This window comes from Ascaphus truei, chromosome 19 (genome assembly GCF_040206685.1).
Source record: "Ascaphus truei isolate aAscTru1 chromosome 19, aAscTru1.hap1, whole genome shotgun sequence".
NCBI lineage: Eukaryota > Metazoa > Chordata > Amphibia > Anura > Ascaphidae > Ascaphus > Ascaphus truei.
In genome coordinates, this window is record NC_134501.1 from 16,988,498 (window position 1) to 17,016,477 (window position 27,980).

Genomic DNA, 27,980 nt, shown 5'->3' on the forward strand with positions numbered 1-27,980 from the left:
ACCACGTTATACACACGGCTACGTTCTTATCCCCTACAATGCCAAGCTACTTTGTCTCTCCCGCCTGTTACTTTGATATAATGTATTTCCTGAGACTGTGATATCCCTGATTTCAGGTTATGAAGAACATATTTCACCAGTCCTTCAATGCCTACAAGACGGATATTGAGCCCAGAGTGAGCGAATTAACCCTTCCACACCTGCAGTGCAGTAGGAGACTCTTTGAGATCATGCTGTCCCACAGGAGGGTGACGTCCGCTTACATTGAAGGAGACAATGTCGTTGTCACGTTGGAAGGCGAAGCTGCTCGAGTCCTCAACTTTGATACAGGTCTGTCCAGGTGCCAGCTCTGAGCTTCATATCTGCCTGCTACACTTGGGAACATGTTTACTAAGCGGTGCTTAGCCACAACATGCCTCTTGGCACTTAAAGGTCTGTTATAGATGATTAAATATGGCCCTTATTGTCAAAATAAAAATCAACAAGAGATTGCAACTTCAGAAGGAGAAAAATATCAACAAAAATGTGTTCCTTTTAGGATGTATGTTTTAGAGCAGACTCCAGGTTAAACAGTCGGTTCCAACTGGAATTTATGCGCTAATACTTAGGCATTAAATACAAATTGATGCGTTTTATTCTGTGGTTGTTATGACTTGACAGTATCTGATGGCAGAACTGGGCCAGCTGCCACATTCAGTTTTCGTTTCTAGTTATTCTTGCAATTTTTTTAAACTTGATTAGAATGAATAACACCAGCATTTCAGGGGATGCTGTATATCAGGGCTCCCTCTTCTGGTAAAACAGGTGCATTGCCACGTTAATGATTCTTGCTTTTTTTTTTTTTTTTACACCAGCCTTGATGCTTATTCAATATGGTCAGAAGCCGTTAGCACACAGTTAACACCACGTTAACCAATCCATCATTAACTCTGTGATAATAGGTTTGTGTTTTTTTTTAGGCAATCCTAGAAGGAGGGTGTAATTAGACAAATAATAATTAAGTCTGTCTATTGCAGCTGTTTTAATTCTAGCAAAAAAACAACACAAGTAACGGTAACGCATAATGTAGAATGTGAGTGACAGGTGCCCTGTCAGGGTATTGTAGTGACCCGCCTCTTCCTCACCAAGCAATGTATCCCTGTGCTGTCTTTCAGGCTGCGGCGTTAATCTGGGGCTGCGCGGCCTGGAGTCATCAGAAGAGTTTATTTATAAGGTTGCTACAGCTGTGGATCAGAACGATGTATTTGAAGCACTGTCCGCTAAAATAAAGCACTCAAAGCAAGTGGTGGAGGATTTCAGGCTTCATGGACTACCGGGCTCCATGTTTGAATGAACAGAGGCAAAGACGGGCTGTAACGACAGCCTAACTCCTTAAGTGTCACGGCAATGCATTGTTCTGCGGGCCCTACTGTCAATCTGGCACTAAAGGGCTGAACTGGCCGTGCAAGTGGGAAGAGGGGGGGCCACTGCACAATTTGTAAACACAGTGCCTAGAAAAGGACGGAACGTGGTTTTAATGTTATTTCAGTTCCTTGTGTGTGGAACAAAACAGACTTGTGTTGGTGTTGGGATGTTTGGGATAATAAATGAAGATATAATGTAAGGCTGTCCTGGGTCCCTGTTACACAGGGGATTTGGAGTCTGTTGGCAGATATGAATCCCTGAACTCAGCGAGTTAGGTGACCCCTTTGGTAATGTTCCTGGATTAAGCAAACACAGCTTTCCCTGTTAATCATACAACAGTGTTAATGCTGGAAATGTTCCATTCTGTTGTGTGTCTTGTAGCAGTGAAAGGATCTCAGATGAGTGTGAGAGCAACGAATCGATCGCCAACAAATCAGCCACATATTCAAATAAGCTTTTCACATGATTTATTATATATGTCAGAAGAAGGTGACGAGGAGGAAAGGGGGAAGCAGGCTGTCGGTACAAAATATCAAATCATGTTGTGAATTTCAAACACAATCCATTGATTTAACTCCCTCAATGCCAGAGAGACCAACAGCGCATTGTTTGCAATGAATTATCCGTCCCTATTGCAGTGAAGGGCTAACAAGTTACAAGCTGTGGCCCTCATGCTGTGTGTCGGCCTGATGGTGAGCCGATGTGTAACGTGTCCATGGGAGGCTTGCAGATAGGGACACCTTGGATTGAAATGCAGAAGACGTTCCCAGCTTCAGTAGAATTGCAGTATTAGTCTAGGGATCAACTCTCACCGTCAGTATTAAATAACCCAGGTTTCAGCAATAAACGGCTTATGGAAAATTGACCTTTGAACTGCGTGCATGGGGGCTGTGGTCCCTACTTAACGGGGCCTAGTGAGAGGAAATATCTCATGATGGTGATCATTTAAACTAGCGACACTGTATCCTTTTTGGCTTCCTTTTTAATAAGTGGGCATTGTGGCAGGGTCACATGGCAGGGCACTCTGAGTGTGATAGTCCAATGGTGGTACAATCTATGTATCATGCAAATTATACTCAGGGCTGGGAAACTCCAGTCCTCAGGTTTTCAGAAAATCCCTGCTTAAGCACAGGTGGCTCAATCTTCTACGGCATCATCTGCGCTGAAGCAGGGATACCCTGAAAATCTGACCTGTTGGTGGCCCTTGAGGGCTGGAGTTGCCCTCCCCTGCTGTAACTGCACTTCACCTCCTTCTCAACATTGGTGCCTCCTACTGGATGCCTCGTCCCTGCACAATACAAGCAGAGGTTCTGTCCTCTAGTTAGTCCTGGGATACAGAATCTGTTTAAAGCTGCCTACTCTGCCACAGAACAGCGAGCTGCCGCTATGGATTGTAAAGTCCCAGCACCAAGTGGTTCTGGCCCATTCTAAAACCCAGAGCCGCTTCGTGCAGAAATCCTTCACCCTTTGCGGTCACAAGGGTTTGCAACACAATAAATTATATGCTCCTGTGCCAGGGAAGGAGCAGAGTGCCATATTGACTAAGTGGTGCTAAGTTGTAAGGTACCTTTTAGCCCATTCAAGTCAATAGGCCACCTTATGTCTTGGAACCACTTAGTAAATATATGTCTCTAATGTTCTAGTTGACATATCGCTGCCCTGCATGCACCCTGCACAGAACAACCCTCTACGGGATAATAAACTCACAAACATATTTCTTTAAACTGCGACACACTTCCTCTGCCCATTTCCCTTGAGAAGCCTGTGTAAGGAGGGCACAATTCTTACGCTTGCCTCCATTCGGTGACCGATCCCAATTAAAGTATGTAATAGCAATCCCATTGACATCCACAAACTTGCCCTCGTTCACCATGTCGTTGACTCCCAACCAGAATTCTCCTGCCCCAGGTAGACTCCTCTTCCCGTAGTCACGGAGGGCGTTGTTCTCATCAGCATCTCTGGGGATAGCCAGGGTTCCTCCTTTCGCTATGCAGTCCTCGTTGGCTGCGTGGAAGTGCTTCACTTCTTCAAATGCCAGGTAGCACTTCTTATGAATTTTGGTGCCTCGCAGGCAGACTGTGAAGAAAATAACACTTTCTTACTAAATAAATCCTATATTTCTTCTTCTATAGTGCTGACAGCATTGTACATAGAAATTTGCAGACTCAGTCCCTGCCCTGTAGAGCTAACAATCTAACGTTGGTGCCTGAGGCACAGGGAGTTAAAGTGACTTGCCCAAGACTGACACAGGGAATCGAACCAGGCAGCCCTGCTGCAAAGTCTGTGTCATCGCTTTCAGTCTTTACTCACTGAGCCGCTCGTTCAACCCAAGCGACAGAAATAAGTGTCGCTATAATGAAATCAGCTGGTTACGGATCATCTTGTGGAGTGAGTCCACAGAAATAAGTGTCACTATAATGAAATCGTCTGGTTACGGATCATCTTGTGGAGTGAGTCCACAGAAATGTAAGTAACTGCTTCCTTTCTAAACCTCAGTGGAGTACGATAGTTACTTTATGATACAGTATGTCGTCATTACACTAAAGTCATCAATGACCCCACATCTATAAGTCATATTAATCTTCTCACCGTGCATGCATACAATTAACTTAGCTGTTCATGTTAAGCCCACTACGCAGTGACAAATCTATATAGGTGAGATTAGAGAAGATCTGTTTGTATAGGAATAAGGCAACACAGGTGGGAGAGAGACTTCACATATACAGAGAGGCCAGTTCTATAATAGCCTATTTTTTTATTTTTTTTAGCACAAACACAATTAGCTGTTACTGGAGGGACGTGCTGTGCATTCTTTGCATTTATGGAGGTTGCTATAAATCTATGGACAGAGAGTAATTAAAACCTCACTGGTACTGAGACCTTTGACCTCTTAGATCACTGGCCTGCTCTTCTAGATTTGAGAACCGCACAGATACTCCCTGACCAGTAAACCCTTCAGAGCAGGAGGCAACGGAAGCTACTGTTGATAGCATAAACTTATGAGAGTCAATTCAACAAGACAGCATGAGTTATATCATTTTCTATCCAAACTATTTCTAAGTTTGCCTTAAGTTAACTAGAGTCTCAGGCTCAAAATAGCATCAAATGCTAACGTTATGCCTGCAGCACCTTGCATAATAATCCTGATGTTGTTCTTGAAGACTGACCAGTGTGTAAAACTGTATTGTGAGGCAGTGTTGGTCTCAGCCACAGGAGAGAAGTGTGCATCCAAGTTAAATCCAGATGCAGGTTTCTGAATTCCTTTTTGTACTCTGGACATTTAAGAGCCAAAGCACAGAGTTTTTTTTTGCAGAAGACTGTCTTGTCTCCGTAAACATACGTAAGACGTCAGCTATAATGTTTGTGTTCTCCCTAAAAAAAGCAATGCGTTCAAGATGTAAAATGTTCTCTGAAAGTACATAATCCGTCCTTTCTTAAAGTGGCCGCTGAAATGTTGTTTCTGGCAGGAGGTCTGTAGTTCAAAGACTAAAATAATTAATAAATCGTTGGGGCCATCTGACCATGTTTTTTTCCACTGTGCCATTGCAGGTTTATTACAGGCCTATGAAAAGTCACTCAAATGGAGTGAGTCTCACTCACTGAAAGGCTCGCTCACTCGTCACATCTTGAACTTTAATGGCGATCTCAGTATTTAAAGTTAAAGATTTTCCATTTAAAAAAATCTACTTTTGGGTTCATAATGGGAAACCTTGCTCTATTCTATCAGTTGACAATGACAGCTATATTCTAATATTCTGGAAGCCAGAGGGTCACGTGTAGGATGACTTAGCTCAGATAGTGTCAACTCGGCCCTCTTTTCCAAGCACGACAAGGTCTGTTTCTTTTCTTACTTTATTTTGGAGAAAGCAGGGAAAAACAGTCTCTTGTGTAGAGGTGTAGGTCTAAATATCTCTGTGTGTGCTTAGTAGTAAAGGGAGGTGAAAAGATAATCCTGCAGCACCATTACAGGGGTTACAGCAAGGTACTCACTCGTCCAGTGGTGTGGTGGAAAGGAAATGGCAATGTATGCTGGGTAGTAAGATAGTCTGGGGACAGACCATCTGTGGGCAGAGCAGAGGGGGAGAAAGCAGACTAGCCCATTTGAGAGAAAGGCTGGGGCTGCTATGGCAACTCACAGGAGTGTCTGGGGGAGCTACAACATGTAGCAATAATGTTGCATCTCTAATACAGCAAGCTGCAGGGAGAGGGGAAATGGCACTATATTTATCACACAAGCACTGTGTTTGTGTGCAGAACCAAACACATACAGCTGGCACTAATAAGCTGGCAAGCAGGGCTGCGAGGAAAGGGGGGGGGGGTGAAACAGAAGTGCAGATAGGGGTATTCCTGTTCCATGACATCTAATGTTGTACTGGAAGAACCAGGTTGAAATCTCAAGAGTAGAAATGCATGAGTTATGTCACTTTGTTTTTTGTCCAACACCCAAGTCCCCAAGGCTGAGCCCATTTAGGCTCCAATTTACTAAGCAATGTTTTGCCATAAGACAGCACCCGGCAGTGATGGAAGATGCCTTTCAGCCTATTGATTTGAATGGGTGCTGGAAGGGGCCTTAACGCAGAAGACTGCTTAGTAAACATGGGCCTTAAATACCAAAGGAAATGAGACCAGAAGTGTCCCCTTCCCCGTCAGGAAGACCTGAGACTGGCAGTGAAGAGGTTAAGCAGTACGGGCTTCAAGCTTGAATTAATAGTGAATCGTGTTCACTAGGAAATTACATATATTGAGCTTATTTACCTGTCTGTAATGCCTGCATTTCCTTCAGGGAGTTGACCTCACGCCATAGCTTGTCGATCTGTGTCTTCAAGTCGTCCTTTTCTTTAAACAAGACAATTAATTGAGCCGTGATAATAACTTATTTATTTGCATGTTACTGTCCAAAGATGAAACACTATAGTGAAAGTGATTACAGTATGCTTGGGATCAATGTTTCATTAGACCTGTTGATGGTCCCAATGGGAACCAAAACATTGATGTCCTTGGTGATTTAATCCAACACCATTTATTATTTACTTACTCTGTGTGCTGGAGTTTTATGGCCTTTTATCCTCATACTATTATTTAACAGTCACCGCTGTGTCCCTAGAACTTCTATGTGCTCATTTTCCATATATTTTGCTTCCATATTTTACTTTTCGTGCAGATTAAAAAGCATCCGCATTACTGTTTCCTGTTTAAACCCAATAAACATTGATATACATAGAGAATCGTGGTTGAATTCTCCGTGGTGGATAGATTTATGCCAGCACAGATCTAGCAGATTATGTGAAGAGATATCGAAAGATTAATGAATCCCATAATTACTGTAGGTGTTTTCTAAATGTCTCCTCCTCTTATTCCTCACAATTATCTGAATACTGTACAGTATACACTCCTAGTATCATTATCTAATGCAAACAGAAAATACAAATGGAATCTCAAGTCTAAAGAGGCAGAAAATAGTCAAAAATGTATTATCCAATAGCTATAATTAATGTCAATGATTTGATCTATGGGTTGATCTTCCTTAAGCAGCAATTCACTCTGCTTTACTAACAAATACACTTTTTGTGCCTTTCCCAGACAGGCGGTGTCCCCACTATCTTCTCCCATTGATTAATTTTCCATTCCTGATATACCAAATTGAGCAAATATTGGCCCAATACATGGAATAAAATAGCCATCAGTGATTGTCGTGGAACCACAGAGCCAAGCAAATAAAGAATTATCAGTAGCTGCTTTATCTTTAGGAATTTGTATTTACAAACAAAGCTGCAGGATAATATGAGGTTAAATGCATTTTGAAGGGGACAGCGGCTTTAAGAGTTTGATCAGAATTTTGGAATTAAACCAGACTATTAGATTAATCAATTTCTGACTCCTATCATGTGCCCAAACTGCTCTCTACTATGTGGTCTTGATGATTGATGGCTCCAAGTACAGTATCATTCTTACTGTGACCCCGTTACTCACGTGTTTGAATGTTCTTTAAGTTAAGGGCATACTGTATGTAAAATGAAATAAAAACATGGTTCAGTAAACAGATGTAACATGTTTGAAACTCCAAAAAAGTTAACACTACACTACAGGTCAGAACAGATACGGTTATAGCGTGTAATCTATGAAGGGTTTTTAGATACACATGCATTTTATTATTATTTTGTATATGCTAAAAAAAACATGCATGAAGTACCTGACAGAATCAGCAATAAATACTTAAATAAATCAAAATTCTGTGAAAAATATTAATGTCAATAATAAAAACAGTGCATTTACTGAATAACCAGGATACATATGTGTGTACAATAATTGATTTAAAGTATTATCAACTTAACAAAGCAATTATAGGAGAACTTTTAACGTTGGACGCTTTGAACCAAGTGGGATATAGTGATGTAGAGTATATGGAGAGTCTATGTGTTGATGTGATATTGCCCTGTTATTTATATTTATCATACTGGCATCTAATAGAAGGGAATTTATGATAATTTTGAGGATTACAAATCCCTTCCTTCTTACATTCAAGTCTTGCCACAAATCCTCACCTTTCTCCTTGGATCTGCGGTCCTTCCGACTCTTTAATTTGGATGATTGTCCATTGGTCTGATCCAGCAGTAGTATGGTAATGAAGAGACAAATGACAAGTCCAGCCTTTGCCATGTTCCTAATTAAAAGCTAACAAGAAGCTACCATTGGTATACATACATAGAAGCTGGTATATAGGAGATGGAGAAGAGCAAAGCACATAAACCCAACTCAACCAGAGCTGGTTGAGGTCAGCTTTATAAAAGTGGCCTGACACAGCTGGCTCTGCTCCTTGCTTACGAATGTGTCAAATACTTCACTTGGCTCAAGCATAAGGTGCCTCCTTGTTCTCCATCCTCTGCTCATTTTTGTTTGCGCTGTCTTCACATTTAGGCATTTCTCACGCACTCTACTTTTGAACATTGTGAGTATTTTTCCATGAATGAATGAATCCTTTTCACTCGCTCTTCATCAGCGGCAAAGGTAAAAAGACTGAAGACGTTATGGGAGATGTTTCCATCGTAGGTAAAGTGTAGGAGACTACGGCTCACACATGTTGTCCTGTTAATGGCACTCTGTACGTCCGTGTCTCTGCAAAATTGAATTACATTTTCTATAGCAAATAGGTATGTGTCAGCTAGGAAAAGTCAGTTTATTTGCTGGAAGAAATATGGAATAAACAATCATAAGAAATGTAGATAGTGACTCCAGTAACAATTCACTCATCTCCTCTTCTTGCTCCCTGTGACATGGGTGAGGCCAGTGGCTTTACATAACTACTTTGATGCACTCATGTCGTGAGAGGATGTGTCTAGATTAATTTTTAATGCAGTTTAAAGCCAAATCATATGTTCTGAGACCTTGATGCGTATTACTCGTGTGTTATTTGCACATTGGTATGTGGTAGGCTTTGGATGCTTTGGGAAAATGCTGCCCCTGAGAAGCGATCTTCTGTGACACCTCCTGTGGATGCACAGTAAGAGAGCGCTAATAATTTATCCGCATATGCAGCACGAGTCAGGATGGGCCTTGATAACGAGTTATTGATTTGGTGCCATATGTTATCACTGTCATGGAACAAGAATCATAGTTCTGTTCTTTTTTTCCCCTTTTTGCAGCTCTGCCTGCTGGCCCTTTATGCAGTTGTACTTTCCCTGCAGTTATTATTCTCAGTGCAGGCGATATAGATACATTAGTTTCTTTCCCTATCTCCTGGCCTCCTGCAAGTGGTTGCTATGACAACCCGTTATTCCCCTGGCATAGTGGACTGTTCCGATACCCCCTGCCTGGATTCACAGTGTCCTTAGCCCAGGCTCTGTTCCTGCGAGACACCCTCCAGTTTGCTTTCTTTCAATCTCAGCCGGCTAAGCAAGCACTACTCATGCCCCCAGCTCTTGGTAGAGTATCGTTTTTACTTTTTGTCCTTACTATCAAGCACTATTATTGCAGACAAACTCTCTCTCACTGCACCATCTACAAGTATATTTGTGATCTGCTGCTTTTCAATAAAGTGAAGAAAACTCGTAGAACTTGTGGTGCTTGTAAAAGGAAACTAGTTAAGCTGTCTGGCCATATATTACCCAGCGTATTTCCCTTTGGTTCCAGAACAATCACACCCCAGTAACACTCCTGGAAATGTAATACATTCTGCAAGTGCATTACATGTGTGTTTGGTGCCCAAACTATCTAGTCTAGCAACTATGTTGAAGAAATGTAGTTTATAATACATTCAGATCATTGTGTACATAACCCTACACGTAAATGCATAACGGAATAATCATACAGATGTTAATACACTTAATTCAATTGAAGTTTTGTGATGTGTGTGCATGTTTTTATTGAGAAACTTCTCTCTGTGCAAAAGGAATAAAGAGCTGTACTTGGAGAGGTGATACGTGGCATTACCTGTCGGATATTTACTTAGGAAATACCTTGCTTTTCCCTCTGAAAGAAGCACGGAAGATATTTTGATGTTTGTTTTGGAGGAAGGAAGCACAGTTGGGGTCATTCAGTCGAAAACTGAGCAAGGCTAATGCAGCCACAGAGCCAACCTTTTTCCATACTCCGGTAGGATTCAGTGTTATATATGCATAAGGAGTGGCATATAGATAGGTCATGTAGACTGGACTTTATGCATGAAAGTCTCCGATTGGTAATAATGCTAAACGGTGGCAACCTCTAGTACAGGAGTGGTCAACTCCAGTCGTCAAGGGCCACCAACAGGTCAGGTTTTCAGGATATCCCTGCTTCAGCACAGGTGGCTCAATCAGTGGCTTAGTCAATGACTGAGCCACTTGTGCTGAAGCAGGCATATCCTGAAAACCTGACCTGTTGGTGGCCCTTGACGACTGGTGTTGGCCATCCCTGCTTTAGCACAACTGCCAGTCCTGGATTTGCAGTCTGTAACTCTGAGAACCCAGCAGATATCCTGGTCCAAGTTGTCATGGTTACAAAAGCAGCAGTACTTCCTGACCAATATATATGTGACATTCCAGAAATAGCTCTCAGGTTGCAGAACTATCAGATGGATTGAAGTGTTGTCCTTTTCCAGGGAGCTACTGGTTCTCTATAGTCATAATATCTCTGTGTTGTCAGGGGCTGCAATGCTTTGCTTTGGAAGTGAAAGGTTTAGATTAATAATAAATAATAGTTTATTCTTGTATAGCGCTGTTAGTTTTACGTAGCGCTTTACAGAGACATTTTGCAGGCACATGTCCCTGCCCAGATGAGCTTACAATCTATCTTTTTGGTGCCTGAGGTACAGGGAGATAAAGTGACTTGCCCAAGGTCACAAGGAGCTGACACCGAGAATTGAACCAGGCTCCCCTGCTTCAAACTCAGTGCCAGTTAGTGTCTTTACTCACTGAGCCACTCCCTCTCCCGCTACTTCTCCCATAAGGCTGGAAGTGAAAGTGTTAGATCAATGCTGTGTACCTGCATTGCTTTGGAAGTGAAAGTGTTAGATTAGGGCTGTGTTCATGCTTAAATATATAAAATATGCTGAAAAACTGAAGTAATCCCCTTTTTCGTGAACACAGTGTACGTGTGTGTATTAATCTCTCTCTCGTCCCCAAACCTTTCCGCCTCTCGCTCCTTCAGCATTCTTACTTTCTCACACGTGCCAACTTACTTCCTCTCTCTTTCTTCGCCTGCTCTGTGTAAAACTTTACAGCTATCGGACTTTCCTTATCTGCCACCAGGCTATGTGTATTATGATGTCACTAATCTGATCTCATGTGCCAGATACATAGTTTACCTGGTATAACACAGTAGCCAATTTGCTTGAGAAAGTGTAGTAACTCTAACGTACCTAGCAGCACTCCCTTTGGAGTGTCAGAGAAGATCCAAACCATGACAGTTCATTTTATTTTGGTACATAAAGTAATCCTTCCAAGTGTGGTAGTTCTAGGTCTTATAGTTTAGGTGTGCATAATATGAGACACAGACATTCTGAAATATAAAGTAGATTCATCTATATAGAGCGATATCTCTATACAGTATTTGTACCAGCACTCTGTATTAAAATGTACAGGAACAGTTTTATATAAAATGCAGACTAGCTGTTCCAATTGACCTTTCCGTTAAGGTAGTTCAATATATTGCAGCTCGATTTTGTTGCTATGTGATTTGAATAAAAATGATACATAACCTTTTGAGATGACAAATGAACCCAGTATCATCAACAAAGCAGTGGCACAAATCTATGAGTTTGACGACACTGCAGCAATAACCTAATAAAATACCAGTGACAACAAGAATCATTTTTTTTTTTTAACGTTTTTCCATCTTTCTGCTAACAGATCGCAGCTGAGGTTAACCTCATCACTGCCAGAGGTACTTGCAAAATCTCTCCGGCACAGAACGGGGTTAATAGACCACATATATGGATGTGTTTAAAACTGGAAATTCAGCAGCGAGAGGACTCTGGTGATAATTACAAGATGTTGCTTAGCAACAAAAGCATCAGTTTTCTCTGCTGGATATGAATAGCCACCCAGAGACTTCTGCAGTGTATAAGAATGTCTCCATTCCTTATCTAACCCATCTCTGCAGTGTATAACAATGTCTCCCCTCCTAATCTAACCCATCTCTGCAGTGTATAAGAATGTCTCCATTCCTAATCTAACCCATCTCTGCAGTGTATAACAATGTCTCCCCTCCTAATCTAACCCATCTCTGCAGTGTATAAGCATGTCTCCATTCCTAATCTAACCCATCTCTGCAGTGTATAAGCATGTCTCCATTCCTAATCTAACCCATCTCTGCAGTGTATAAGCATGTCTCCATTCCTAATCTAACCATCTCTGCAGTGTATAACAATGTCTCCCTTCCTAATCTAACCCATCTCTGCAGTGTATAAGCATGTCTCCATTCCTAATCTAACCCATCTCTGCAGTGTATAAGCATGTCTCCATTCCTAATCTAACCCATCTCTGCAGTGTATAAGCATGTCTCCATTCCTAATCTAACCCATCTCTGCAGTGTATAAGCATGTCTCCATTCCTAATCTAACCCAGCTCTGCAGTGTATAACAATGTCTCCATTCCTAATCTAACCCATCTCTGCAGTGTATAACAATGTCTCCCTTCCTAATCTAACCCATCTCTGCAGATCTGTCATAGTGAGTGCATTAAACATATATTAAAGTAGCATTCTAGGACCGTTATACTCCAGAAAAAAGGTTACTTTACACCTTTTAAAGCGGTCCATCAGGGTATTTTGGTCCTTGATCAGAGATGGTATAATTGTTTAATCTCTGCAAAGCAATCCATGACAACCTGATGGTAAAGGAAACAAGACGAGGATACACTGTTACTTTGTAAACTTTTTGTTTTTCCCCCGAGAAGCATTCAAACTCCTATATGAACAAGCAGAAAACCTTGCCACATATTTAGTTAAAATTGCCCCTCATTATTGCGTTGTAGGTTTATCTAATTTGCATACAATTAAGAACTTGCTTATGCAAAGGGGCACAACTCGCAATAAGGGGGGCAATGCGCCTGTATAAAGCACCACTATACGTGATTTAGTTGTAAAACAGACGCACAGAATGAGTACCTCAGTGCGCCAATGTCTAAAACCAGTGTTTATGTCGTGTGACAAATGCAAGTAGATATTAACGATTCCTCTGTATGAACATGACGCACACCATACAAAGCGTACCAGCGTGAATAATGCCAACACGATATCCTGCTAATGCTGTTAGGTGAGATATGAATTTTAATGCAAAGTTGTAAAAAGCAAATATCAGCACAATGCCATAAATTTTTCTTGAATTTCAATATTTCCACAACTTCTTCACATTTGTAAATTACCTCTTTTTTCACTCAATTTATTTCTTTTAAATAATTAGGGGGGGGGGGGTGCTTGAGCATGACCTGCTAATCTCATTACTGTTACAGACCTTTTGTTACGATAAGTCTGGTTTCATCCATGTTTGAGTAAGAGGCCATTTTTGAGTAGATATGATGCGTTCTTAGACGCCTGTGACCTTCACATTCTGGGGCTATAACGGCCTTTATTTGGTCCAATGAAGAATGAAGGATTTTAGTAATAATGAAGCACCTTGTGATGTTGCAAATACCTGAGGGGCTCACAGGCCAATCCATCCAGGGAATCTGAAAAACGCAAACGATCTACACAAATAATTCTGCATAACACACATGCCACAAAAACTTCACCAACTCCCTACTATATAGTATTTGGAAATGCATTTCAAAGATGAGTATTTCTCTTGTTAACAGCAAATAATAATCCCACTTGTGAGCACATTCATGTCAGACAGCTCCGCAACCTCTGCAGCCAAGGATTCTGGGTAATGACATGTAAATGAGCACTCGCAGTGTGTCAGTTATTTGCTTCTTCACCATTTCAAGATGGATCCTGTAAGCATATGCCTGCTTATTACACAGCTTTTCCAGCACAGCCTGGGTTAAAGAAGTGCAGAGTCAGTAACCTACTCACAGACTCAACCTTTTTAGTCTCATCAGTGTTAGGCTGCGCTTATAGTGCCGGCGACGCGACAAAACAAATGCATTGTCACGGTCGCGTGCGCTTATAGTGCACACGACCGCGACAGAGCGATGGAGCGACATTGCTACCAGAAATGTGGTAGTCACTGATATTTGATTTTTTTCCGGCGACGGTCTCCCCTTGCGGTCAATCGGGAGCTTCTCCGTGCCTCTGCCCTTCCCTTTTATGATGTCATCCAGCGACGTCGCCTAAACTTCCAAATACAATTCGTCACAATGGCGATGGGTGACGCCATCGGTCGCGTCACCGGCTGTATAAGCGCAGCCTTAGGCTGGTTACTGGCTATGCAATGTGAAGCTGGTAGTGGTTACAACCAGACACAAAATACGTTATGGTGAGTAACAAAGTGACAACAAACTTCAACTTTGTCTACAGCAAATACAAATATCAGTTGTGAGCACATTCACACGTCTCTTGTTAACAAAACCAGGTTGACGTTAAGTGTGCAGATTATAATGGACATGACACGTGTTCTTTGCTATGCTGATCATTTTATTTATATATGTTACTTTTCATGTAAACAAGTTTTTAGGCACAAGATAACAAAAAGCTCTACGGCAACACACACACAATCTCACAACGTCTCGCTTCATCTCACGCGGCTTTGGCTGCAGATCATATAATTAAGGCAAACTGAACAACAACGTGGGGAATAGAATCCAGTGTAAAAAATAAATCGGCAACATAGTGGTTTTATCTGCAACGACGGGGATTTTATTTTAAATACTGTTATAAATATAATTCAGTGCTTCTATATTTAATTTGCATTAGAACTTATATTATTAGCATCATTATCTGTCATTCAATGGAATGTCAGTATACGGAATACTGTAATGTATTAACTCTTCCTTGGCTAGAAGTGTTAGCAACACAATGTGTAGGACTTGTATTTAACTCTACTAATACTGTGTTGTAGTAATACATGTGGTATCAGTGTTTATTACATTAATTGTTGAATATTTCTCAGCTGTGCTATTTCCTCCTGTGGTGACAAGCTGGGTAACGTAAAGTTAACAATGTATCACCTTCCAAACTGTGCCCTAGCCCACATCTCAAAATACAGAACCCACACCTTTACTGTTTGGAGGAATTACTCAATCCAGATGAACTATCCAGAATCACTTGGAGTTAGTAACTCTGGGTTATCCCGCTGACAATGATGGATCAGTCTCTTGGGCGCCAGGTGGTGCACCTGGTGGTGCACTCCCTGCACATTAATGGTTCTCTCTCTTGGTTGCTGCTTTATTATACCAGTCACCTCTCCTACAGCCCGCCTCTTACCCAGGATAGGTGAGGTGTAAAACTATTACAGTGGGTTTAATCTATGTTATGCTAAATCCTTACCTACTTTGGCAGTTCAAATCCAGTTGAATCCGTGGCGATGCGAGATAAAGGGACAAAGCTGTGGGGTAGTTCTGCCCCTTAAACTTAACGAAGTATTTTCTTAAATAGAGGCAAAACACAACAAATAAATATGAAAAATACTACACTCCGTGTTCAAGGGGTTACTCATTAAATTGGGATGGTTCCAAATCGGGGAAGTATGGCACAGAAACGCTCAAAGTCAACAGGAGTTTCTCCGTGCGACAGTACTCCGACCGGCAGTATTGCAGTTTAATGACTGTCCCCCCAAGTGAGGCGCACCTTCTTTTTAACACGAATACTGAACTTTGCACGAAAAATCAATAAACTCATTCTTCTGTCCCTGCTGTTCAAAGACCTAATGGTATTGAGGCCAGTCACAAAGGTCTGGCCACTTAATTAACTGATTAGAGCAAGTGTCATAAGGCTCTTAATAGGTTTAACCCTTACTGCATTGACAGGCCTACAATGTTGCTGGCCTTTCCAGCATTGCAGAGGTTAGCTCTCTCTGGCTATAGAAGGGGGTGGGGGGATGATTACTTGGACCAGAAATAGAATATAATAGGGATGGGGGAGGGTTGGCACTTGAGTTGTAGTAGAACAAGGTGACTGGGGAGCTCCCTAAAATATTTAATATGTGTTGCAATACCAAAAAACCTGATGCAACACAATGTTCTGTATTATTCCTATCGGGTATAATTACCATTAGGTGGTGTAGTATAGTTAGTTGAGCTTACTTCCCCTGTTTAAAGTTCTCATTTTTTATTTATTTTTTCGAATATTGGCCGTTATGTCTTTTTGGTGTAGGATGCATTTTTAATATGTTTAAAGTGTCTATTGAGAAGAATCCATGAGTTACCAGGATATATATATATATATATATATATATATATATATATATATATTAGGATTATGGAACATTTGTTTGTTTAATCTCTATGATCGTTCCAAACAATGAACATGATACCTTGATCATTTTCACATATAGACTACCATAGTACGTTGAGGTTTTTCTGTTTTTAATCTGCTGTAGAAGATGTCCTTTTTTTAAAATTTTGTATAAATTATCTACATTGGTATTTATTATATTATGCCATTATCTGTTAATAATTGTTACTGAATAGGAAGAGAGGGGCGGTACTGAGCTAAGGTGAAGTTTTGTATATGCTCCGCCTTGCAGACACAGAGATTGAATGAGCGCTGTGACATACACTGTGACACACTTTCTAAAGGATTAGTATACTCCCCCCTGCCCTGATTGATACGATATCAGGTATAAATATAGTAGGGAAGACACACACACCGGCAGGAACCTGAGGAAGCGAGTGATTTCGCGAAACGCGTAGTTCCCTGCCGGTGTACGTTTGAAGTTTTGGCCACTCTCAGCATCCGTACCTAAGACGAGCCCTTCGCAAGTGGTTCTGACATCGGACGCGCCTGCAGGATTACACCGCAAACGGAGGACTCGAGACGGGATTCAGACCTGGTCAGTGTATTTTTGTGTGAGTTTGGGTTATTCTTTTATCAATAAATTGTTTATGTACCTGACTTGCGGATTTGCCCATTTTCTCCATCGGGATTACGGGAGAGACACCCGCCACTCCCCATTACAGTGTCTGATCATACTGGTTGATTGAACAGGAGGAAGCTACGTAGCACTGACCTGAAAGACTTATCTGATGTGAACTAGCTCACACACGGCCGTGTGAGTACTGTATATTTATCTATTTATCATCATCCCACTATCAGTATGTACCCATATTTTATTTGTATTTGTACAGTTGTATTTACACTGTATTCTGTGTTTTTGTGTATTTTTCTGGGTAATACCCTCTTATTTGGATACCTTTTGGAAGTATGGTACATGCGCTGACCACAACCACAACCTTTCCACTTGAGTTGTAGTGACAGTCCTGTGCCTGGCTTTGGACGGCTACAACGGCAGACAGTCATTAAACCAGAGGAATTCCCCTAGTAACTATTTAAATGCATGGGTAACTTCTTACTCGTGTAATTTGCATGTATATTGAATGTAATATCCCCCTTATATTAACACCTCTGCTGCCTGAGAGGCCTCGCTATATGTCGCAGGCCCCACTGGCTGCACAGGGGTTAAGGCTCAATTTAGAGGACCATTAAAAGTAAAGGTTTTCATGGGATCAGCTGTATTAGCTTTCACAAGCCAGTCCCATAAACATGCCAACCTCACTCCAGGCTGCCAATTACTGTCACATTATACACAACATTGCTCAACAGCTTATAGCTCAGCTGACTGCAGACAAATACAACACACACTGTACTACAGCAGGTTTCTTCACTGATGCACAGAATAGAGTCTTCTAAACCTTCCCCCGAACTGTCCCAGGACGTCATCACTGGATGAATGGCATCCGCTCCTTGTTCTCAGTGTCCCCTTCATGATCGTCCTCCTCTTCTCCTGCTTCACTGGTCTCTGTGCTGTCATTAGCCATCTGCAAACAAACACAATGAGGCTGAGATCTGTAATCGGTCACGGGGGGAGGATGGGCGTTACCGGGTAGGCTGCGCTGGACTCCCCCAATATTCTGTGTGGCGCCTGCTTCTTATGGAGCCACGAAACCCTATCCGCTTCCTTCCTTTCTACCTGGTGCTTTACAAAACAGCACGTGTCATCCTAAAGCAAACAAACCCCGAAGGGAAAAGAGAAAAAAAAGGTCCCAAATACGAAGGGGCTGTGCATCTGATTCCTGAGAAGACAGCAGGATATCCCCAAATCCTTCGTTCCTATTTATTTTGTTACATTTGTGCATATGTTTGTTATGGAACACTATATTCTAAAAAGAGTGGTCTGGTTTTGGACGGGGAAAAAAATATCCAAAAGGCAAATAAACAAGTATTACTTGAGTCAAAAAGCACAGTGTTTGCTGAAAGGCTGGTAACAAAAACATTTCTCCAACAAGCGTATTGGATAATCTTTTTGGTACACTACTTGTTGCCATTTCCTTTACGGAGAAACAGTTACTGTGTCAATCCTGTGTGGAACAGATGGTGGCTACAATGACAGCATCTTGAATCGTGAATGCTAGGACTTGTTCTGCAATGGATTTGCAGTAAACACCGTTCTAGTGGTTCATTTGGAAAATAGGCCATTTGTTTGCAAACACTAACTATGTGTGTGTCTGCTAAATCATGCAGAATGTCTGCACTACTGTCAATATATTATCGGTTTATGGGCTCCGAACAACATGGTGAGATCATTGAATTCGTTCGTTCTATATTTTGTATCATTTCGGCCATTAGAAACCAGACAGAAATATTTTGCAATCTGTAATATTTGGCCGACACCAGAAAATAAGTCACTTTATTTTAAATGAGACCCTCAAAAGGATTTTCTCACTTAAGAGGGTTATGCTCTAAAGTGTCTTACTGCCAATCAGGAACTAACGCTGAGTAAGTCCCATTCAAATCAATTTAGAGAATAACCCCGATAGTCTGGCAAGGTCTCACAGTGAAATAGGAAGCGGTTTGGAATAAAGAAAGTGAAATTACATTTGTTGCAATTTGTTATACTGTTTGACGAAGCAATGCAGGGGTAATCTGCCACCAGTGCCCAAGGGCTAAAGAGCGTAGGATGATCCTTAGTAATAATAACACACATGTAAGGCACTTGAATGAACAAACTTGCAGTTCTTAGCGGACGAATAAAGCAGGTTAGGGGGAGGGGTGATAAGGGGTGGCATAAAGAATCGCCGACTGTCCTCAATGAGAACAGTCTGGCTGATTCTACGACACCCTCAGCCCACTCTGCCAATAAAGTACCTGCTGTCACGCTGCATCCAGTGTGTCCCGCTGAAGAGGAGATAAGACACCGGAAAAAGTGCCTGCAACTGTGTGTGAAATCCACGTGCCACCAGCTAGGGTATCCGGAACAGCAAACAGAAGGAGCGATGCACTGAGGTGAGTAGGTAAGACCAAAACGCAGCTCTAACAAAAATGACTATTTATTGAAAAAATGGACAAACATCACGATACTAGAAACCTCTGATGCGTTTCATCCCACAAGGGACTTTGTCAAAGAGTTTGACAAAGCTCCTTGTGGGATGAAACGCGTCAGAAGTTTCTAGTATCGTGATGTTTGTTCATTTTTTTAAATAAATAGTCGTTTTTGTTAGAGCTGCGTTTTGGTCTTACCTACTCACCTCAGTGCACCGCTCCTTCTGTTTGCTGTTATACTGTTTGGACTAACTTTAACGTTGCAAATCTCCTCAGAATCCTCTAGTAAATTGGTGCTTTATCCTTCAAAGCACTGCACTATAGAAGTTAACTTTAACCCTGCCAGTGCTGAAGGGGGTTACTTTATGAAACACAGAGATGTAAGTTCTATAAATAAACTATCCTTAATAAGCAGAATATTGTGTGATGGTTATGCGGTGGACGTTTGCTTGAAGTATCGTCCTGCCTGGTACAAGACATAGCGTACAGTCACAGATTTGCACACAATTATAGTAAACCATTTTGTTTTTGTAGCTAACCAGAGGGGTGGGGGCCTTTTCCACGTCCAAAATGAGTTTCCCAATGTTGCCTCTGTCGTGGATTCTCTGCATGGCCTCTTTCACCTGAAACAGAGGGGAAGCAAAAAAGGCCACAAGCCGTGAGCCTCCCTCACTGTCACTATGCTGTGCAAAGACTCTGTAACTTCCCCCAGCAGAGAAGGGATTAATACATCAACCATGAAACATTACCACTAGTTATCTGGCCCAGATTATTATAACAAGACCAATAGGGCACGCAATGCATCGTTGTGGGAGCCAAGGTGTTACATGGGTTCTTAATAGTGGATAATGGCGTTTAGTGGGAGAGAAGATTAACACTGTATTACTATAGTTTGCAGCAGGTGGCAACGAAGTCAATAAAATGTGGCTGAAGAAAGAAGTGATATAATCCTCAAGATACATAGATATCAATTCTAGATGCTATATCATATTCCCCCATCTAGCACAGGCTGCACTTATACTATACAGTGTATACAGATTGTACAGTCTGACAAGAAAACAAAACACTGGTCTATGAATTGGGACGTGTTGTTCCGACTCCACATGCCATATACTTATGTCATCAAATAGAGGCTGTACCCTGGAACAGGAATACATTGTTTCTGCCTATCTTCCCATATACAGAGCTGGGTAACACATTATTGCGTTTCCTGTAACATCACAGTCATTTTAAAATTGGCTGAATAAAGTCACATCTTATGTGCTTATTTATTATTCATGAAAACACTACAAAAAATAAATAAAACCCCCATGCCAAGCATACCTCGCTCGCATGTTTAAATCCACTCGGCTTTGCTGCTTAATTAAAACCATTCATTGCACAAAAGATACAGTCTCCCTGGCGGTGCATTTAATAATTTGTATTACCAGCTGGAAAATTAAAAAAAAAAGTGGTCCTACCTCTTCCAAGGCCCATAAAGAATCAACCAACGGCTTGATCTTCTTCTCCTTGTACAGGGCTAGGAGTTTATCCACCACCTCTTTAATAAGCCCAGCACGGCCCTGCTTGAAGAGCAGGTTTAGGAGAGAGAAGCCTGCCATAACTTTGTTCTCTTCGTACAGTTTGATGGGATTCACTTTTTCAACCTGCCACCACTGGGAGAATGCGCAGACATTACTGCGGGCGCTAGATATATTCCTCACAAACACACAATGGAGGCTATTTATTGACACACATTTTATTTCTCGCTGGACACTAGGGGGTTAACATATTAACAGAGCAGTTCCTCCTAAAAACATTTTTTGGACCTCATAGTGTCCCCTTAAGTCCCACGTTACTATTTTCAGCTCTGCTGACTCCCCGGTCCCCGAGAAGCTAATCAGTGAAGCTGCCGGGTTTAAATCTCCCTCAGGGGAAACAAAATGGCAGCCACATCTCAGGCCAACAGGAAGCTGTAGCATCATTGGGTGATCATTTAAATACCCTTTAAAAACCAGGAAGTAATACTAGTAACTTCACCAGTAAGTACAAGGCTGAAAATAGGGCTAAAAAAATGGATGTTAGTTAGGAAGGGTGGCATCTTTAAAGTCTCTTGACTGAAAAACTAATGCTCAAATGCTTTGGGGAAAAGCACAGGGCCTATGTAAGCGCCACGTCCTCCAGAAAATCTCACGCCCTCCGCAATTTTCTGGTCATTTGAAAATTGTATAAAATACAGAAGAAGTTACAATGCATCTAATCTCAGACGCGCTATTAGAGAGGGTTGGGGTTCCTTACAATGCATCTGATCTCAGATGCGCTATTAGAGAGGGTTGGGGTTCCCCTGAATTTCACTTAGGGTTCCTTAACCAAAAAAAGTTGGAAAACCACTGGTGTACACACTATTCCACCCGTGCACATCTCTCTTGGATACCTACTAGAACTATCACTAACAAGATAGTGTTACATAGATTCCCATGGGGACCTGAACTATGATCATATAGAAACGGGAAATTAAACAAAGTAAAGTCACTTTTACCAATTAAAAATGACTATACATTTAAATGTAAACAAAGAAGCCTCAATTCGCTTTCAATATAACAAATGATTTAGTTCATTTCTATATGTTTTTTAAGAATTTGTATTAGCTCAATCTTTTGGCCACAGTAGAACACCGGTAGTGTAGGACCTGCTGAGGGATCACTTGATGTGGTTGTAGGTGTGATATGTGTTGGACTAAAGATTGAACTAAATGACTCTAAACTAACTAAAACTAACTAACTAAATAATTTGCCATATTGGACGTGGGTTTGGGGCTTGTTTGTTTACTGCTGTATATTTCCCAGTATTCCCAGTAGCGCTCCAATTGGCACAATTACACATATACATATAGAATGCAAAACTCCACACTGGAGAAAAAACGTGAAATACTTTTGATGAAAATGTTGCAGGATATTTGGCATTAAAGGGGCTAAGGGCCTTATTCTATATTGTCCCATGCAGCAGGAAGCTCAAACCGAAAGAGACAGAGATAGACACAGAAAGAGATAGACACAGAGAGAGCCACAGAGACAAAGAGAGCCACAGAGACACAGAGACAAACACAGAGACGGAGAGAGGCACAGCTGCAGACACAGAGTTAGACACAGATACAGAGAGAGCCACAAATACAGGGACACAGAGACAGGGAGAGCGACAGACACAAAGACAGAGAGAGATAGACAGATACAGAGACACATACAGTAGTGTGTGTGTCTGTGTATTAATGTATATATGTTTGTGTCTGTGTGTGTATGTATATAAACTTTTTTTTCTTTCGAGCTACTACTGAAATTAGGGGCTCGCCTTATATTCAGGAACGCCCTATAACCGGGCAAATACAGTAATAGCCCCGGACAGGTTTCTGCACAGAAGTAAAGCTGTAACAGCTGAGACACTATATCTAAATTGGAAACATATTACTTAAGAGAACCTCAGCACAGGCATTAAGCAACTGAAAAACTGTCACCAAATAATACAAAAATATACATACTTACTGATTTAGCAAAGCTAAAGAAGCTTTTAGTTTCCCCAGTAACCATGTTAGATGAGCCTAAAAAATTAAAGACAAATGGAATTTAAGAGCTGCGGTTTCCAAAGGAAGGATAAGAAACTTCACACCATTAGAACGCAATAATTTGTGAAATGACCAGAAATGATGACAAATGCTAAGTAACATTGAAATAACATAACATTTACAGCATTTGTCACTTTGCGTAATATTTATTGGCTTCAGGTAAATGTACACAGAATTTGGGAAATGACAAAATATAATTTCTGTGCTGTACTTTGTGAGAAAAACCTTTTTTGGCTACATTTATGCCTGACACTGAATACAAACCACTGAAATGTAATTCAAATTAGCTTCCACAAATGGTGTAATTTTAGGCTCCCTGTCTGGTAATAAGTCACCTGGTATCAGTTCATTAACAGCTTTTTATATAAGTCTTGTGTTAATGTGCTTTAGAGAGTCAAATTGCACAATTTAAGAGCCACTGGGGTCTAATGAAATGGGATACCGAATACTTAACGACAGGGCCACAAACAGAAATCGTGGGGCCAAGGACAAACATTTTAAGCAGGCCCCCCCCCCCCCCGTGTTGGTGGTTTTGCGAACATTTCACACCTCACGAGCCCCCTCTCTTTCCAACCCCCTCTTCCCATTTATTTCTCTTCCTTCCGTCTCACCCCCTCTCAATCTCCCGCTTCGCATGTATTGTTCTCCCCTACGTCTCACTCTTGCTCCCTCTTTTCCTCACTCACCCCTCTCCTCTCCCTCTGTCAATTACTCCACACTCACTCATTCCCACCCCCTCACACAATTCCCCCCACAAGATACATACGCCAAAACTTCCCACTCCCAAATACATACAAACCCCCTCAAATATACACAATCTCCCCCACACCCCCAAATGTATACAAAAATCCCACCTACCCAATACATATAAAAAAAACAATACATATAACCCCCCATACACACACACACACACACACACACACACACACACACACACACACACACACACACACACACACACACACACAGGTAGTCCTCGTTATCCAACGTTTCACTTTGCAACGAATGTCATATCCAATGCTTTATAATGCAACTCTATGGGCCGTTTTTCAACACCTGAATGTGTTATTGGCAGTGGAAGCTCGGCAGCGTGGGGCAGAGAAAGGAAGAGGCTTATAGGCAGCTGAGAGTCGGGGCATAGCCGCGGTCAGGGATATCTGCAGCGCCGGCCTGGCCCTCCCTAGCCAGCGGGCCCGGGACACCAACCCCAGCAGACCCCCCCTGTTGTCGGCCCTGCTTAACAATGCAGTAACGTCTGTGAGTGGAAATGTATAGATTGTTAACTACGTGTTGCTTCGCTTCTCACTATACTAATAGAAATCTATGTATCCAGGCAAAACTGGTGCAATTTTGGAGCCAACATTTGCACTAAACTATTCTTATTGCTTTAAATTGATTTTTCCCCCTCTTATATACTTTATTATTGCATTATTTGCCTTGGGGTCTTTGTATTCAAGCCTTCTGACAAAAAAAACAGCACAAGATTTATTAGTAAAAAAAGAATAAATATTCCAATTACAACGTATATAGACGCATTTCTCAAACCATTGTGGTTGTGTGTTACGGTAGTAACTAGCTATTTCTATATTTCTCACTTAACTTATATTTCCATATCTAATCATTTATACCTTAATAAGGTTATCTTTTAAAGATTACAGTCCTAAACTTAAAAGCCTCTTGTGAAGATGGGAAAGATCAGAGCTGGGAAGGTACACACACACACACACACACACACACACACGGATAAGCAGGGCACTATGAGAACGGCTGAAAGCAAGAGCACATCCGTTTATCTGTCCCCATGGTGGAAGGAGCGGATAGGAAAGAGACTTTGAAATACCGCAGGAGTTAGAGGGTGAAAAAACAATGAGAGCACAAGAATTCCCGGTGGTGAGTTCAGAAGAAATGTGAGTATGAATAAGCTCAGGGAAACTGTAAGAAAATATGTCTACCCCGAGAGAGAAGGGGACATGTAAAATAGCTTTAATAGTAGAGGAGGTAAATATGCTGGGCAGGGACCCGGGGGAACTGTAGATTTGGAAAACAGAGATTTATTTCATGGTGGGAAGCTGCAAGGAAGGAAGAGTTATACTTTTTAGGGGCCTTACAGTCGTGGCTTTCATCCTCTAAGGTTTGACAGTAAGTAGGTAAAATCTATGTTTAAGCAAAAAACATCTAAATATATATATAAAAAGAGAAAAAAAGCGCACTCCCCATGTGCATATAATATATATATATACACACACACATATACATACACTGAAGAGCATGTGACAGAATTGCATGGACATGCTTTGCAAATATGCAGCAGAAGGCGGAGACCCCGGTGGTCACGGTGGCACGCGCGCCACACACCCCAGCATAGCCCTCTTTGGGGCAGATCCCAGTGGGTGTGTGGGCGCGCAAAGCGCTGTGTCGTGTATGCTAGCAGGGAAGACAAGAATTTTGTCTACCCATGCAGCGACTCGGTCACGAGCTATCAACAGGTCAGGTTTTCAGGATATCCCTGCTTCAGTACAGGTGATGCAATCGAAGACGGAGCCACTGATTGAGCCACCTGTGCTGAAGCAGGGATATCCTTAAAACCTGACCTGTTGATAGCTCTTGAGGACTGGATGGAGTTGGCTACCCCTGCTCTAACGCATCGCACAGTGTGTCCCAATAGCACGGAAATAGTTCAATCAAATTCTCACAAACAGACACAATTCTCTCACTTGGAGGTGTAATTATGTAACACCTCAGGAAAACATTATCGAGATGAATTTACAGCAGCGGCTGGGCGAGCAACGAAAACTGCCATGTTAAACATTTATTTTTACTCACTTGCACATACAGTATACATGTTTTTAAGCGGCATCTCATTTATAACACAAAATGGAAGTATAGAACGGGTAACTTCTATACTTCTGCCAACACACGTCCAATGAATGCAAATGCTATCTACTGGAAATATATTCTTTATTACTGCAAATACTGAAGTATTTTATGTTGCATGCTGGTTACTCTATATAAAATATGGTGGCATCTTCCTAAATATGTACCCAAGACTGGTATATAACGTAAATTAGATAACACAGCCCAACAGATTAAATGAGGTCTGCTATAAATGACCCTTCCACAAAGCCTTGATGTTCTAACTGCACACTTCATGGAGGGGGAGATGCATTCTTCAATATTACAAATTCTGCTCACCGTCCATGCAAGAAACATTGAACAAACTAACCATATAAAATATATGTTCCCAGGGGCTTCAGCAGACCGAGGCCTTTTCCAGTGTTTTCCCCACATAAGCAGTCCAGAACAATGTCTACTCCATCTGGAGAGATTCTGCAAAGTAAAGTTAGGAAAGATCATCATAACATCACCATACGCCACAAAGAATAGAATCAACTGGACAAAGAATAGTGCCAGAGACATCATAGCCATGAGATTGTTTTTGCAGGTGTTGAAACTTTGTATTTGTAATGCATGGGTTTTGAAGACTACCAAACTTTCATCTTTGCAGGACCTTTTTTCTGCAGGCCTAAGATGACATGTTGTTTAAGGAGGAGATATTTGTCGTCTTCAAAACTCATTTCACAACACCTATCAATTTTATTATAAGGGAGGAAAGTCGGAGGGTTTGAGATCCCCCATGAGAAACGATAGATGCTGCGGGCATTACTTTTAATGACGACCCTTCCCATCTTGTCAGGAGACCTGTTGATTTCTATTTTTCTTCTCTTATAGAGCTGCAGGTATTGGGGTAGATGCTTTATTCTCAATAGCCTCCAAAGCCCAAGCAGTGGAAGTGGCAGCATGTGCATCCAGATGGTGAATTCATTGGGAAACAATTAACCTCTTTGCTGTCATTGCTAGCCTCTCTATCCATGCTTTTTAAATGCCCCTAAAATAACATTGCAGATTATTAAATGATGCATCACGTCACTTGGCTTTTGGGAGTCAGACTGGAAGGAAGAGGGTCCGTAGCTGTCAAGTTCAATTGGGCTAAAAAAAAAAGGTGTCTTTTAATTGAAATATCTTGACTGCAATAGTGAGACAATCGATGTGTTTGCAGTCTCCGATACTACAGGTGCTGTTATTGGGTGATAATAAACTTTATTATGCCAAAGAGTGTGCGAACCTGGTGCTAAAACATATAGAGCCAGTATGTAAATGTAAGGTATGCCCCTTACCGTTTTACTTCTTGCACATAATCTGCATTTCTGTCAAAGAGGTGACTAAGAGAATTCTTAATGGCTTCATGTTTAAAAGATGAAGCCGTTCCGAAGACCCGGACGTTGGGAAGAGTTGAGCAGAGCTGCGCCACCGCCTGACCCTGAAAATACAGCGTATACATGACTTTTGCAGGAGTGCAAGATCTATTATTGTGGGTGCTGTACATATGAAATCAGTAATATGCATGCATTACCATAATGTAAACATGTATAAACCCACGGGGGGGGGGGCTGTAGTGCCTCCTATACCCCTATATAGAGACCCCAAGGACTTTCGCAGTGTATATTGTGTTCCTAACACTCTGTTCTGTGTCACATTCTGTGCTAGCGTTACAACTCAAATTCAAAAGGTGAAGTGATAGATATTGCAATAAAAAAGATAGTATTGTTTTGTTTCATATTATAACAAAAGACAAAAATCCTCAGTGCTACATCCAATATCTTAAATAATATAGAAATATAATAAATATTTGTTGTTCAAAAAGTTGGGATCCAAAATATATGCCAGGAAGCAAAACATACAAGTCTCCACTGGGGACATTTTGTTGGAAAATATGTAAAAGGTTATACAGTAAACAAATATATTTCTTAAAGCTGCAGTTCAAGCTGTCGTTTTAATTCCCCCACCGCCCCCCCATTCAATATGCGCATCAATACAATCTACACAATGACAAGTAATTAGCTAAGTTGCTGATCGATCCGTTCTCCTGTAATCGATCGCTGAAATTTGGCTGGGGGTTCACTAAATGCATCTTGGGTCCTCTTCTGCTGCACTGACAGTCAAAGTTCGGTGAGGAAGATCATGTGACCAGGCAGGCACTAGATTCAATTGGTTCACTGCAGAGAGGGCAGGGCTCAAAAAGGCGATGCTGTTT

At 41.5% G+C, this 27,980-nt stretch overlaps 3 protein-coding genes across 4 annotated transcripts in view; 1 reads left to right on the plus strand and 2 right to left on the minus strand.

The window, feature by feature from the left end:
* Positions 1-1,451, plus strand: part of LOC142469954 (uncharacterized) — a 35,264-nt gene extending 33,813 nt beyond the window's left edge. For both annotated transcript variants that reach the window (XM_075576749.1, XM_075576750.1), the window contains 2 exons: positions 117-330; positions 1,155-1,451. In XM_075576749.1, the coding sequence (XP_075432864.1) occupies positions 117-330; positions 1,155-1,333 (393 nt within the window). In that variant the 3' untranslated portion in view covers positions 1,334-1,451. The remainder of the gene's footprint in view (positions 1-116; positions 331-1,154) is intronic.
* Positions 1,452-1,856: 405 nt separating this feature from the next.
* Positions 1,857-8,198, minus strand: CLEC3A (C-type lectin domain family 3 member A). Its single transcript, XM_075576751.1, has 3 exons — positions 7,947-8,198; positions 6,160-6,240; positions 1,857-3,480 (listed from the first exon to the last, which is right to left on the minus strand). Exons 1-3 carry the CDS (start codon positions 8,059-8,061, stop codon positions 3,092-3,094), a joined length of 585 nt encoding a protein of 194 aa, XP_075432866.1. The 5' UTR covers positions 8,062-8,198; the 3' UTR covers positions 1,857-3,091.
* Positions 8,199-14,430: 6,232 nt separating this feature from the next.
* The window catches only part of VAT1L (vesicle amine transport 1 like), a 31,187-nt gene continuing 17,637 nt past the window's right edge, over positions 14,431-27,980 (minus strand). The window contains exons 4-9 of the mRNA XM_075576752.1: positions 27,064-27,206; positions 26,112-26,215; positions 22,809-22,864; positions 20,754-20,948; positions 19,833-19,916; positions 14,431-17,792 (exon numbers count right to left, since the gene is read on the minus strand). Of these exons, the coding sequence (XP_075432867.1) occupies positions 17,694-17,792; positions 19,833-19,916; positions 20,754-20,948; positions 22,809-22,864; positions 26,112-26,215; positions 27,064-27,206 (681 nt within the window). The 3' untranslated portion in view covers positions 14,431-17,693. The remainder of the gene's footprint in view (positions 17,793-19,832; positions 19,917-20,753; positions 20,949-22,808; positions 22,865-26,111; positions 26,216-27,063; positions 27,207-27,980) is intronic.

Coding starts and splice junctions, on each gene's coding strand:
- CLEC3A (XM_075576751.1), bottom strand. CDS start 8,061: ATGGCAAAGGCTGGACTTGTCATTTGTCTCTTCATTACCATACTACTG. Junction 6,241..7,946: donor CCGCAGATCCAAGGAGAAAG/GTGAGGATTTGT, acceptor TCTTGTTTAAAG/AAAAGGACGACTTGAAGACA. Junction 3,481..6,159: donor AATGCAGGCATTACAGACAG/GTAAATAAGCTC, acceptor TTTTCTTCACAG/TCTGCCTGCGAGGCACCAAA.